This window comes from Etheostoma spectabile, chromosome 7 (assembly GCF_008692095.1).
Source record: "Etheostoma spectabile isolate EspeVRDwgs_2016 chromosome 7, UIUC_Espe_1.0, whole genome shotgun sequence".
NCBI classification, from domain to species: domain Eukaryota; kingdom Metazoa; phylum Chordata; class Actinopteri; order Perciformes; family Percidae; genus Etheostoma; species Etheostoma spectabile.
The window spans coordinates 8,358,735-8,373,594 of NC_045739.1; the positions used below are offsets into that span (position 1 = coordinate 8,358,735).

Consider the following 14,860-nt stretch of genomic DNA (forward strand, 5'->3'; position numbering starts at 1 on the left):
CCAAGGATTTTTATCAAAACTCAAACATATATCCTAGTGGCTCTCAGTTACTTTTATGTAGCAGGGCATTTATGATGAATCAAATATGAAGAAAACCAAATAAGGTTTTCCAATTTAAAAGCATTAGTTTAAAAAGGATAACTGTAATTTCCTCAGATGTTGGTTCCAATTTCCGGTGACCACAAGTCATCAAGTGACACAAACCATAAAGTCAAAGTCCTGCAGATCCTCAATCTGTAACATAACTATTGTACTGCAGTTAGACTGTAAAGACTTATTTTTCTGATTTAATAAGTAGGAATGTAGGAGTGTATTTGCAATATAGTCCAATCAAAATGTGACATGATGAGGGATGACAAGGATATTGTCACAACAGAAACATACAACATCGTCACTATACTCTTACCATTCATCTGCCAGAGCTACATCAGGATGTTCCAAGTCATGAAATCCTGAAACAAAATAGGAAATATATACCTCAAACAAATAGGCAAAAGCACTTGATTTGAACTCACACAGAAAGAAATAGGGGTAGGGACCTACACCTAAAATACACACACTCTTAAACACACACCAGGGGTGAAAAATGTTTTTTTTTAATGGATGTGACAGGTCTGATTAGATCAGGAAGAGCCAAGTCATGCTCAGAAGGCTCTACATGATGGACATGTTTAGAGAAACACACAGACATTCACGCACACACACACACACACACACACACACGCACACACACACACACACACACACACACACACACACACACACACACACACACACACACACACACACACACACACACACACTAACACACTAGAGCCACCACATGAATATTAACATACATGAGGCTGAAGATGAAAATAGACACACATACACAGAGGCACACATATGCACTGTCAAGACAAGGACACATGTAAGGAGCCGCTAAAGAAATATTAACTTCCTGTCCAATTGTGGCTTTCAAGTTCATTATCACTTCATTTATCTATAAATTGCAGGAACGTGTGTATGTGTGTGTGTGTGTGTGTGTGTGTGTGTGTGCGTGCGTGCGTGTGTGTGTGTGTGTGTCTGTATGTGTGTCTGTGTGCTTGTTTTGCGCATATCTCTCAAACCGTTAGTCCAGGTGTCTTGCTACGGGCACGAGTAAGTGCACTGCCGAGTTTGACATTGTTTGGATTAGAAATGCAAAAGTTATTGTTAAATATACTGTTTATAGAAAAGATTAAGCACACACTGGCTTTTGTCTTTGACTATTTTCCTGCTTCCAATGTTAGCTACATGATTGGATATACCAAACTTACTTTTCATTTTCTTTCTTTATTAAACAAACGCCAGACACTATGTAGTATTAAATTAAGTAGTAAGTATTACAAGCTCTAGCCTACATTCACTACTTCTAAACAGTGGCAGAAAATAAAGTAATCTCTGAGATTATTCCTTCACTAAACCGGGCTGACAGCACTTTTCATCAGACTCACCCTGGGCCTGGTTAATTAAATGAAATGCTAACTATTACATTACTGTGGCCAAAATACCCCCGCGAATCAAATCCCCTACTTCACCGTTAACTGGCAAACCACTAAACCTGTATGGAAATTAACACCTCAGCTGAAATGTTGAATTCATTAACGATCCGACACAAGCCAACTCTCTCTCTCTCTCTCTCTCTTTCTCTGCACGAGCGTGCACTCACACGAGCGCGCACACACGCACGCACACACACACACACACACACACACACACACAGTCTGGTTCTGGTGTTTGATTAGCGCAGATATGTGCTGATTAGCTCTCATAACGAGCCGGGTGGGCAGCGCACCACCATGAGTCCATGAGGCTAATGTCGATGTGATTACCGGTACTCCACATATTTATTGTGATATTTTGTAATTACATTCTGAATCTGCAACGTTCTCTGTCAGGTAAATCAGTAAGTTAGTAGAAAGTGTACAGGGTGTACAGGGGAGTTGCATATGAAGTGGTTTGGGGGTCTTTCTGTGAGTAATTTTGGGGTACAATTTGGTTTTGATGAATTCTACAAGGAGCAATACCACAGACAAACAATTGGCCCGTTCCAAACAGGCACACTTTCAACAGGCACTGCACTTGTTATTACAAAATGTGTGTGTGTGTGTGTGTGTGTGTGTGTGTGTGTGTGTGTGTGTGTGTGTGTGTGTGTGTGTGTGTGTGTGTGTGAGAGAGAGAGAGAGAGAGAAAGAGAACGCGAGAGAGAGCATGAGTACTTTTACTTGCAATGCTTTAGTAAATTTCTCTATTTTTACATACATAATGTTGTTATACAGTGTAGTATAATACACATATTTTATTTGTATTTTATATACCCATATATTTATTACTTCTATTTTTCCATGTATAAAAATTGATATGCAGCATATTGTAGAATAATGTACTGTACATGTCTTAACATATTTCTATTTTTATTTTATGTGTCATCACTGTTGTTCCAAAAGAATTATACTATGAAATATAACTTAGAAAAACAAAATTTTGTCTTTTCCACTGTATAAATGGCTCTAACAAGTGTCAACATAATGTCAACATTATGCTGATCATTTGTTTTTTACTCTTTTTCTTCAGTAAAGTATCTGAAAACCACTGCAGCAGAGTAAAATAGTGTTAGCTGACTGAGAAATGTAGACACAAAAACAATAGAACAGAAAGCGGGCGAAAAGATCACTATAGACAGAAACGACACACAAAACAAAAGAGTTAAAGTAGATGAAAATAAAGAAAAGAAAGGATTTCTTACCTTCCTCAACAGTAACATTCCCTCTGAAGAAATACTTCCCGTGGCCTCTGGAAAGAGCTACCCCTAAACTAAAAACAAGTATAAATGTTTTTTTTACAACTCAACCAGTATTTTGTTGTGCAAAGAATACTGTTATTATTGATGCTTCAGTAATTCTACTATACAAACTAAAACTTTGTCCATTGATCAAAGAAATGTCTCCAGTTTCCTTACCTGAAAGGAGTCCCTTTGATGTCTGTGTAATAGTAATCATTATGCAACACCAGTACACGCTTCTGAAATGAAAGAGATTAACATATTCCATTATACACTGCAGTAAACAGCAGGCAGTGTGATAGCAGTTATCTGATGTGATACCCTGCAGTCTGGCCCCATCTACTGGTGAGGGGGGGGGACATTCTGTGGTTGTCACACTACCTGTTACTCTGCTGATGGATGTGTGTTTTTGCAGTCTGTGAGTAGTTTGACAAGGATTGTGAATCTGAATCTGTGTGTACATTTCAGTGTGTGTGTGTGTGTTTGTGTGTGTGTGTGTGTGTGTGTTTATTTATTTACATATTGAATGCTTAATAATCAGGCTAATGTATAATGCTCTTCACAAAGCTTTAATAAAATATACAAAGTGCACACATGCACACGCACACACACACACACACACACACACACACACACACACACACAGACACACACACACACACACACACACACCTGAATGTCTCTCGCTCTCTCAGAAAGGAAAGTAGTAAAAGAGAATAATTTGGGCTGCTGTCTCTCCTGTACTCAGCAACATATGCTTGGTGGAGATAAGGGGCTCACACTTACAGACAGACACCAATGCATGCATGCAGAGCAAACTAAATCAGAAACAAAATCCCCAAGTCAACACTGTGCCAAGTGTGACAACCCCTTGGCAGAGAGGATTCTCCCTGCCAGTACGTTCTCTGGTTCACCATTTGGGTACATCAAAAAAGTGCTTGCTTGTATGTGTTTTGGATTTTGGAATTATGGATTACTCACCCCTTTGTCAACACTCTTCTTCACCTCCATGGAGAAAGTCCCTGTCTTCCTGTTGACCATGGCATTTCTCAGCTAGCAGCACAAAGCACATACCAAATCTCAAACATCATATTGTATTGGGGTGAGGGGGATGCTTAGTGTACATTTACTGCAAGTGTCTCACCGTGTCATCCTTATCCTCCCATTCCACCTCAGACAGATCCACACTGCTGTAGTTTGGCTTCCTTCGCTTCTTGCCATCTCCATACTGGACACACAGGCCCGTGTAAACACACATGCAAGCACAGAGAGAGATACTGAAAATAATGAAACACAAAGAATATACTGCACCATACCAAGGTAGCAACTACTGGTTATTTTCACAATTATTTAATCTATTTTTATTTATAACACATTCTATTTGTCAATTAAAGCCCAATTTCCAAGATCGCAAGCTAACATTTTCATATTGTTAATAAAAAAAATACAATTTACAATGCTATAAACCAGATAAAAGTATAATTTGAGAAACTAATAGCTACTAATGAATGATAAAGCATAATAGACATATATGTAAAGACAAGCAACAGTTATTTTAGCTTAGCAAAAAGATTGAAAGCGTGTGAAAAATCATAGCCTGGCTCTGCTCAAGGTTTAAAAAAGAATTTAAAAAAGTCCACCTATCAGCATATGGAAAGCTTTTATTTCTTGTATCCCTTTTGTTTAATTACTACTCAAAAACAACCTGTTGTAGTTTTACTCGAGCAGTGACTTCCTGGAGTCTTGTCATCGCCGTAAGATTGCCAGGCAACCAGGTTAAGCTATGCTTTACGTGTATGTGATGTTCATTTAATTATCTGTCATTTATAAGGTCAAAAGGATTTTTAGCATTTCCAATTCAAATTTTTTTACCACATACAACTCTTAATAGATATTAAATAATTATGACAGAGGTCAGATTATTGGGCGTATTAATGTGTACTTGTGAGTCCCCCTTATGAGTGAGGACTGCCTCCTACCCCTCATTAGTTGTTAGACACTGTTCATTAACGTATTCAATTAGACCGCAATTAAACCATCTGTCTGTCTGTGTCAGTGTCTGTTCTCTCATCTCTTCCATGTCTGTTCTCCTCTCATACCTCCATATCTCTCGTTTTCCTTCCAGTGTTTTACCCCGCTTTGTCACTGTGCACCTATTCTCACATTAAGCAGGTTCCTTTCTCTCGCCAATCTCCCTTCCCTCCCTCCCCTCATTCTCTCCTCTCATCCTCTTGTGAGAGGAGTGAGTGAGTACAATAGAGTTAATCACAACCATTCAGAAGCTGTATCTCTGTCTATTCACAGCACAGCGGAGCCCTGGAACACACTCTCCTCATCTGCATATCACCACACAGCCAATTCACAAGCAAGACACGGCGCATAGATACAACTATGCACTCATTTTCTATGTCAATCAGCATCTCAATTTGACAACAAAATCAGTAAATGACTTGACATAAACTCGAGAGTTAGTATTCCTCAGTTGCTTGTACTAAAATAAATTAATACATTTGAACTTCTATGTGCCCTAAAAGGGATTGCTAAGATAATAAGGTTCATACTCAGTTAACAGAGCATCAAAATTATGCTGGAGGTAATACTCACAAGTGGCCGTAGATCTGGATGGGTGAGGATATAGCCGTTGTTAGTAATTGCAAAGGCGTAGCCGTGAATGCCGAGCTAGGAGGACACACACACACACACACACACACACACACACACACACACACACACACACACACACACACACACACACACACACCAAATGGATGCATGACAAATCTGTCCCGATTTGAAAATCTGGGCTAATCAAGCTCTTTGTAATCTTTTACTGGCAGAATATTTGCCTTTGTGGTGAAACTCACTGAACTGCACAATACAAGGAAGATGTTATAATTCATCCATGTCTGGACAAATAACACACTTTCAAATGTCAAATTACATCCAACCAACCAAGCTTCAGATCTACATGTAAAAGAAATCAGCACAAGGGATGTGGCGGGGGACACTATCAGAATGCATTAGTATACATAGTGTATAATTTTCCTGTCATTATTGGACGTGAGGAAGGAGCTGTGAATAATCAATGTCGAAACTTCAACCAAACCTTTGATGTATCTGCTACTGGGTTCGGCATTCTAGTACTGCACTGTGGAGTTGGATTCACAAATGCGTAGATATAAAAAAAATCTAAACCCTTTATAGTAACTTGCTTTAGTTTTTACTGATTTAGCAAACAGGTGAATGGCACATTCACAAAGTTCAACCATGGTTCAGAAGATAGGATTATAAAAAAGTGTCATGGTGTAGAGGGGTATCTCTAATAGCCGTACCTTATATTTGGGGATGGTCTTGAGGAGCTCAGAAACAGGCACGTCTGTCCCAACCACCCCGAGCAGGATGCCACGGTTCCTCTGGAAGCACACACATTACAAATATTCTTAGGTTGCGTTTTAAACATTAATTAAACAACACAGTCTCTTATAGATCCACTGTTTATGACATAACACATTTCAATCTATAATATATATTTAATTAGTGATGCTCTACTGTGTCCTCATTTAAAGTCTCTAATCAAACTGAAATTAGTGTCTATCAAAGACAAACATTATTTCACAATTTGTGTCTATTGTCTCAAACCCTAATTCTTTGTGAGTTATGCGATATGTAATTGCATAGTGTTTTTTCAATTAAACTAAACTGGTTGTTAGAGAAAACTACTTGGTGAAACATAATGGTAGTGGCAGTGAATATGCTATTGGTTGTATTGCAATTTATGTACACTTACAGTCTCATTCTTGGTACTAAACACTGGCATTGCCACTGTGGTCATCAGAACCGGACCTTGACCATCATCCATCTTAATGATTCATGAGGGAAGAAAAAGTGAAAGATAGCAAATGAGAGGGTAAGGAATGAGAAAGAGAGACAGAGGAAGGGAAAAGAGGGAAGCTAATGATGAAACATTATAGTTACAAAAGAAACTTAACTACATGGAATCATGCACATTGTAAGAATCATCTTGCTTAAAGACACTCAGTGACTGCATAACACTGGTTCCTTAAGTAGTGAGTACCTGATAGGAATTATGCAGCAGACCTAGTCATATTATTTTCTTCCATGACATGTTTTATTGTGTATTATTATGTTTATTATTTGCCTTAAAATGTGTTCAATCACCAGCCTGCCTTTGATTTCTTGCAGAATAAGCTTATCCAAAGGCAAAGCTTCTAGTTGGAATCTGGGTATCTTCCCTCCCTAAAGACTGCTGGAATAATTATGATATTTATCTTTCCAGCGGCTGTCTGTATCAGACGATGAAATCCATTAGAGATGAAAGCTTCACACTGTTATGAAGATACTGGAGGAAGGCTTACCACTTGGCAAAAAGTGCTCTGACCTTGTCCACTTGGAAATGTCAAAACTGTCTTTAGGTCAGTCACTCACGCAGTTTATGTAAGTAATTGGTACATTAAGTGCAATGAATGAATCCCAGAAGTTAGGGCATGGGGTGGCAAAAAACTAAAATCACGTTGCGTATGATCTGTTTCAGTTTCAACTGAGTATTAGTCTTTTAGACGGACTTAAATACAAGATATCAGCATATTACTTTACTTAGGGAACTAGCCCATTTAACCAATCCTCTTGACTGAGCATTACATGCTTCCTGTATACTTTCCTTCTTGCAGCGCTCACCGCCCATTTACCTCCAGTAATATTAGGTAATGACAGGAAACTGCTAGCATCCATTCTGTCTCCCTCAGACATTGGGGAAAGGGAAATTGGTGACCCGAGCCCAGAGAGCTGATATTAGCAATCCAAGATGCAAGATTGGACATCAAACAGAGAACAAAGCACACCTAAGTACAGCTGCTGTAACAATGCACAGCCTTGCTGCCGGAGAACAGGATCGATTAAAGGACAGCAAAAACGAGCAAAGCCTCATCTAAAAATAAGAAATCTATTCCAAGCTCAGGTCTATTGGATCATGTATCACCGGTAAGCGGATGTATGGACTGAGATTTATTGTGTATCCCCATGAGCTGTTGTTGAGCGGTCCCATCAAATGTGTACTGTTTGTACTTCAACACTAATCTGTGTTTTTTATTTTCACTATATGTGCATTTGGTGAAAACCAGGCTTGTCCAGCTGCTCTGGGAAATGACAAACTGTAATTAAGAAGATAACTTGAGCTGCATGGAGAAAGGCAGCCAACAACTGCATCTGTTGGATTCAAAGCTAACGGCACAGCTACAGCTCCTCACCCAGAGGAGTATAGACCTTTAAACCTGTGCTTCATTATCCAAACACAGGAGAGGAAAGAGGTACTTTCTTGAAACCTAAATGAGATTCCTACAACATCAACCGTGCCTAGGGGAGTGCTCTGTATCTAGAATTTGATCTAATCTAAAACATAACCTAAAACATCTAATGCAAGGTCAGAAATCAACATACATTTGGGCCAAATCTGCATCATCATTGCCTTCATGGCTTTATCTTTATCAGTCAGAGCAAATGGGGTGTGTAAGTCCTTTCCCCTGCTGTGGGTCAGAGAATGAAAAAAAGAACCCTTTCGAACTCAAATACACTCGCTCCCCACTGACACATATACTCACACATACCCACACACTTGCACCCCTAAGAGAGCTCAGATACACACACCCTGCCCCGTGTTTGCTGTCTCAAGGGACACCTCGTAATCTAGGTTGCTGTGACAAATTGTGTTCTGGTGGATGAGGTGACCCTTGTTTCCTAGGAGACTGGGTTTAATTATATTGGTGTGTGTAAGCCCTGGAGCCAAAGCCCCCTGTAGGCTCCCGTGGGAAAATGAACACGTACCAAAAGGTGAGCAGAGCTGGCACGGGCCTGGCACATCTATGAAAGCTCTCACTTGCCTCAATCACAATTAAAACTTTTGTTATATTCAACCGTCATGACATTTTTACAACAGCCTACAACTTCAATTTGTCATCAAAAGGGAATCAAATGCTTGCAGCTTTCCCATGTGTCTTTGTGTTCAAGTAGTATCAAGAAATTTGCAACCCCACATGCTTCTTTACATCCATTTATTTTCTCTTCCCAACTTTCTCTTCAAATCTCTTACATTCGTTCTCTCACCCTCCCTACACTCAAATATCGCCCCCACCCCATTCACCACCACCTCCCTCCCACCATCCCTGAGCTCCAGTGTCAGTTCATCCGACAAGGTGGGAAACAAAGCCAAATGAGCCAGAGAATGATGGATGAAGCTGGTGAGACGAAGGTGAGGAGGGAGGGAGAGGAGAACAGGAGAGGATGGGAAAGCAAAGGTGGGGGGGGATGCAAAGTGAAACAGAGAAAGAAAGGGGAGAGGCTAGAAAGTTTATTGGGTTGCACTGAGAGGGATAGGGAGAGGAGAGTAAAAAGATAGAATGAAGGGTACATCTGGAAAGATGATACACATCAGCCCTGGAACATAAATACGTGATGCTCATCACTTTCCTAACACACAATCCCAGTTCTCTGAACTTCTTATCAGACACTATCACCATGCAGCGGGAGTTTATGTGTGTCTGTGTGTCTTTCTGTCACTGTCTTATGTATGTTTTACCTTATGTATGTGCGCTCCTCGCACCCAGGCAAGAGCTGTGCTGGGATGACTACATGCAAAGAAGCAGTACAGATTCCTTGCTAATCCCAATTATCATGTCTGACAATGTGATGTCTATTTCTGTTTTCTGCTGTGCCGCTTCAATGTCAATAAGCTTGGATCTATCACACTACAACAGTTCTATGTCAGACATATGGCCCGCCAGCTGTCTAATGGGACTGCTCTGTGCTCATACTGATGGGGGGGGGGCGGAGTACTCTTCTGTTCCATCATCATCATTGTTATGATTATAGAGCTTCTTATCTCAACCCACATATGATTCATAAAAACACAGAAAAATAAAACACTGAAAACGATAAAAAGGCATCAGAACTGATCATTCCACCAGTCATTATAGGCTATTGGATTTTCATCCTTAAGATGACAAAACAGCTTATTCTGGAGAATTCTACCAAAACAAATAACACAGGCAATCTTGTTTTCACACCAAAACCACACAGGCAAAAGAGCAAAAACATAGCCTCACATTTACACATATGGTCACACTGCCAGCCCCGGAAATACCGTCAAAGCACGGCCAACACAGCATCACCAATGATGAATGAGTGTGAGCGTGTGCACAGACGTGTGCGTGTGCATGATCAGACGTGCATAAGAGAGCGATCAACTGAACCTTTGACAACCACGATGCATGGTTTGAATCAGAAGGTTGAGGAGCGACATACAACACTGACACACAAGAAAATGCCATGGGTCAGTATGGTAGTTAGTTCACCCAAATTATGCCGTCATCTTGAAGAGATTGGAGACCAAAACGCACATGCACATGAAATGCACATGAACACACACCAGGCCTCAACACAGCACAATACAGCGATGACCTCAAATCAGATTGTTTTTTACCTTTTGTGCTTGGGGGAGCTAAAGAGAACAGATTAAGGAGGAGGGGAGGAGAGAAAGGGTCAATACGTTTGTGGATAAGTGTCAAAAAAGCCTTTCAGTGCAGTTTCCACTAAATGGAGTGCCAGCATCTATGGGCGCGTAAAATCCACTGACATGGACTGCAACTTTAAAAACAGTGACTGTGTCAAGAGAGGAGAGCTTTATGGCTGGGAGGGTCACAGCAGAGGAAGCAACACTTAAGCTGTTAGTGTTGAGTCAGTGTTGGGTGAATGCACTTTGACTGTGATAAATGAATGGGGATAATGAGGGCAAACAGAAGGAAATAAGCAGAGGAAGACAGAAAAAGGTAAAAGGAATATGAAGAGGACCGCAGAGCGAAAGAATTTTCATGCAGTTGCTGTTATTAGCCTGTGCACAAAACTTGCCTGTATCCTTACATTTTTTAAGCTCTCTCTAATATTCCATTCAGTAACAGTGGAGGACAAATGACTTCTATTCATTCTTTACGGCTGGGCAACAAAACAATCATGAAACGAGATTGCGATAAAATTCAGGTCGATGCTGATGATAAGCTTTGGACATGTTTAGCCAATGACAAAACTGCCACAGTCTACCTCTTCTTTAATTGGCTACCGGACACGCCCACTTCCTATTTTGAGCGTCTGTGTTGCCTGTGTTGTGTTGAAGTGTGTGCCCCTGTTGTTTCCCTTCTGTTAAAAGGCATAGCTCACACAATCCATAATTATGGTTAGCTATACGGTTTGGTTCAGGTTTAGGTAACGGGGGAAACACTTATTGATCGGGGAACAGTCTTTAACGGTAAAAGTGGATCCGAGGGAAAACGAAAGTGATAGTGGACATGAACGTGAACTCGCATTATCCTCTCAAACGGAAGGTATTGTTGATAAAAAAGGGTCACATGATGTCAGTTGTGTGGAAATGGTTTGAATTATACTAAAGTGACGACGAGCAGATTAAGCTGCTCTGCAAAACATGTCCGCGGTTGGGGCCAACCAGGATGGGAAACACAACAAATCTTTTCCATCAGCTGAAAAAGTACCGTCCGTATGAAAATGTGGACCCACACTGGCCCAAGTCCAAGCTACTTCGGGCAAGTATTGCGCTAGCATTAGCTGTGATGTAGCTGCTGTACCAAAATAACAATCAATCATGTTGTTTTTTGCAGGCATTGCCCCATAAAAACATTCAAAAAGGAGCATAAATATAACATGCGCTATTTGTTATTGCAAAAAGACACTTGTTTACATATTGATGGTGGTTTTAGCAGAGGATCCTATACTGTAGGTCAGGCGTTACCCTTTGGGTTATTTTAGCAACTTAATATCTGTGCCAGAGAACTATAAAGCATGTGCAGGAGATTTAGCAATGCATGTGATTATATGAGTTTGCTGAGAAAGATTAAAGTGAAAATAAGCTGCGTGTGTTTGGCCAGTGTAAGAGGTTGAGAGATCAGAGACTAACTCACCAATTTGCCCCAGTATGTTCTACTCACGCTACACAACTCCCAAACACACACAGGAGGCTCATTGACTTAATGGTTCCATCTGCTGCTCACACACACTTTCACACATTCAGTCTGAGACGTACAAAGGCAAAACACACTGTCAGGCTTCTGCTTGCATTGTATCACTACAATTTCCTTTGGATTATATAAGTCATCAATCCTGAACATGTACATATACTTTTGTGCATTATGGATTATGTTTTAGAAGAATAAGTTAGAATCTGTGAATTGATCAGAGAATATTCTGGGCCCACAACCCAGTGGGGGGAAAGCTGAGACTATGGGAACTGGAGTCCACTAATCTGTGAGACAAGGTAGTCAACTCACAGTGTTGTCGATGTAGGCCTCAGTCCACACCGTGTCATGCTCCTGGTCAATCACCTTGGGTCGACTCAACACATGAAGATACTCCATCACATTCTCTTGCACATCTGCCAATGTGGAAATCTGAGTGAAGTAGCCTGTTGAGCAGAGAGAGGAAGAAGAAGACATACATTATGATGGATCATTTAACTTAGATGCTTGCAAACCATTAAGCATGAACAGGTCCAGTCTCCTCACTCACAATGCTGCCCTGAAAGTGTCTCCAAAACTGTTACACATTGCAGCAAGTGTCACATCCAATATAAGCTTGGATATATCATCTTTTCCAAGCCATCACTCCCATTTTATTTACCTTGGTACCCTAAACAGAGAGAAACTACATCTGAAATACAGTATTGTAGGCAGCAGATATTTGCTTGATAAAGCAGACGGAAACCTGGATACATGTATGAGTAATAGCTGAAGAATTCCCTGCAGTAATGTACAAGTGAGAGCAAACCAGCATGGCTTTGTGAATGTTTAAGTGGTATGTAAATGCAATGGAAAAACTATCTAAGTTAAACCAAATGCAATGCCATTTCCTATGCTGGTAATGCTGCCATTATGATGCTAATGTGCATGTGCAGGAGGTAATATACTGTTATCTCAGCAGGGGAGCAGATTTGGGGAGAGGAAGAGAGGGATTCAGAACAACAGCAACAGACAGAGAGAAAGAGCGATGACAAGAAGTGGCCTAGAGAATAAGGGAAAAGAGAGAGACCACCACATTTCCACTGATCCGTAAAAACAGCAAACTGCCTCCATCATCGTGAAGCAGTCAAGGAGAAAATCATAGCTGGAGGAAATAGATTTTGGGGTCATCGTTCCTGGCAACGACCTTTACTCCAGGGAGAAAACAGTTAGAGTCTAGATACAATACAATCCATGAAGGATGCCATGTATCCCAAAAAATAAGGATAGGATCTGTCAATGATAATCTAATTTTAAATCTGCAACCACAGTAAAGAAATTAAAAATTAAAATCTCATATCATACGCTAACACTGGAAGCATCAAAGCCACATGGTTTCTGCAATCACCAAAGCAACAAGAATGCACTTGCCCCCAAACTTGACCTGGAAGTGAACCTTGACAGGTTCCTCCCTTTCATCCTCAGTAAAGTTCAGTTCCTGCTATTATTCCAGCAGACAGTAAAATGAGAACACACACATACAGACTTGCATTGCACACAAAGCCAGCTGCCTCCATCTAACTGCATCGTTCATCACAGTGGTGAGTGAAGAATGACTGCTCCCTTTGGAAGGCTGAGGGCGTCCTTCAGGCTAAGCCACTGGGGCCAGTGAGATGAGCTGGGGAGTGAAAATACGAGTGCTCCCTGCGTTCAGTGACATGTTACATCTGTCGTACATACAGGATAGGACACTCACAGCGTGGTCTGGGCAGGATAAGGCCACTAATATATTGTTGAAGGACCTTGGTTTGGCTAACGTGTAGGCAAAAAGACACAACAAGGTGTCCTGATGGAAATAGTGGACAGTGTGGAGGTGAAAGATGTCATGATGTGAGGCAAAGCTACATTTCAAATATGTGGATTCCCTAACATACACCTATATGTGATTGTTGAACATCAAATTCCAAAACCATGAGCATTAAAGATAGATATAGATTATTGTATAAATATGAATGACTTTTCCAAAAACACATAATAGCCCAAATATTGTGTTTAAAATGTGTTATTTTCTGCATAAAACTAGCCTGTATGTGCATGCTTGGATTTGAATGAACAGTTGAGCTGAAATCTGTGGCCCGTCCTTAACTGTGACATAATAGGCAAAACTCTGAGGTATATTTTGTACATTGAACATAAAAGTGGGACACTGGCTTAACGTAGTCCCAGTTACTTAGTGCCTCTCACACTTGGCTGCTGGTAACATTAGCAAGCCTTCACAAAAGCTTATGCTTTCTCTTCTGTGGCAGTAAAAACAAAACTGTGATAACTGTGCTGTATTTAGGGCTTAACAAGAAATACTGTATAGGGCTGGCAAACAGTACGTTAGCTTCCCAAAGACAGACCCACACACAGCAGGAGAGCCTCTCGTAGTAAACTGTATCCACAAAGTTGGAACCTATTATCTAAAATATCATGTAGCATTACGTTTTTTTTCTAAACTGAATCTAGCCCAAACTATACGTCCATACAAATACAGCCCAGTCCACATATCTTTGGCCATACTGTATATTGTATGTTTGATATGTTTGGATGGCATAGGACATTAACTGATGGAATACACTGAAGTCAACATATAAAAAAGTCATCTCTATAGCGTCATGGTCACAGGGTGTCAAAGTTTTGGATTGGTTGCAAGTATCCACAGTGTTAACAATATTCTTTGCTCCAATCAAAGGCCATAGGGAGAGATTTTGTTATCACAGCCTTCAGTGACAGGGCAGACATTGCAACACTTTACCTTACTTTCACCAGCAAAATTACTTGAAGTAAAACAATTAAGAAGTAAACCCATATTTTCCGCTGTAGAGATATTGTGCCTCAGGAGCACAGCGAAGACTGTTCTGCAGAGCTCTAGCAGGCTGGAGAGGATGTCACTGTCACAAGTCTGAATCATCATGCGGCATAAAAACACAAACACTTGTGTCGTGTTGCACAACACCCAGGCAGGTCTCATCATCACCCTCAAACTGACTGGATGAGTTCTTGG

At 40.6% G+C, this 14,860-nt stretch overlaps 1 protein-coding gene across 3 annotated transcripts in view; it reads right to left on the reverse strand.

Moving 5' to 3' along the window:
• Window positions 1-14,860, reverse strand: part of cacna2d3a (calcium channel, voltage-dependent, alpha 2/delta subunit 3a) — a 151,105-nt gene that overhangs the window by 31,205 nt on the left and 105,040 nt on the right. For 2 of the 3 annotated variants that reach the window (XM_032521692.1, XM_032521690.1), the window contains exons 12-21: window positions 12,148-12,281; window positions 10,296-10,313; window positions 6,591-6,662; window positions 6,136-6,216; window positions 5,408-5,482; window positions 3,948-4,031; window positions 3,785-3,856; window positions 2,981-3,042; window positions 2,768-2,835; window positions 407-452 (exon numbers count right to left, since the gene is read on the reverse strand). In XM_032521692.1, coding sequence (XP_032377583.1) covers window positions 407-452; window positions 2,768-2,835; window positions 2,981-3,042; window positions 3,785-3,856; window positions 3,948-4,031; window positions 5,408-5,482; window positions 6,136-6,216; window positions 6,591-6,662; window positions 10,296-10,313; window positions 12,148-12,281 — 712 coding nt within the window. The remainder of the gene's footprint in view (window positions 1-406; window positions 453-2,767; window positions 2,836-2,980; window positions 3,043-3,784; window positions 3,857-3,947; window positions 4,032-5,407; window positions 5,483-6,135; window positions 6,217-6,590; window positions 6,663-10,295; window positions 10,314-12,147; window positions 12,282-14,860) is intronic. The other variant, XM_032521691.1, reaches the window with a different exon arrangement.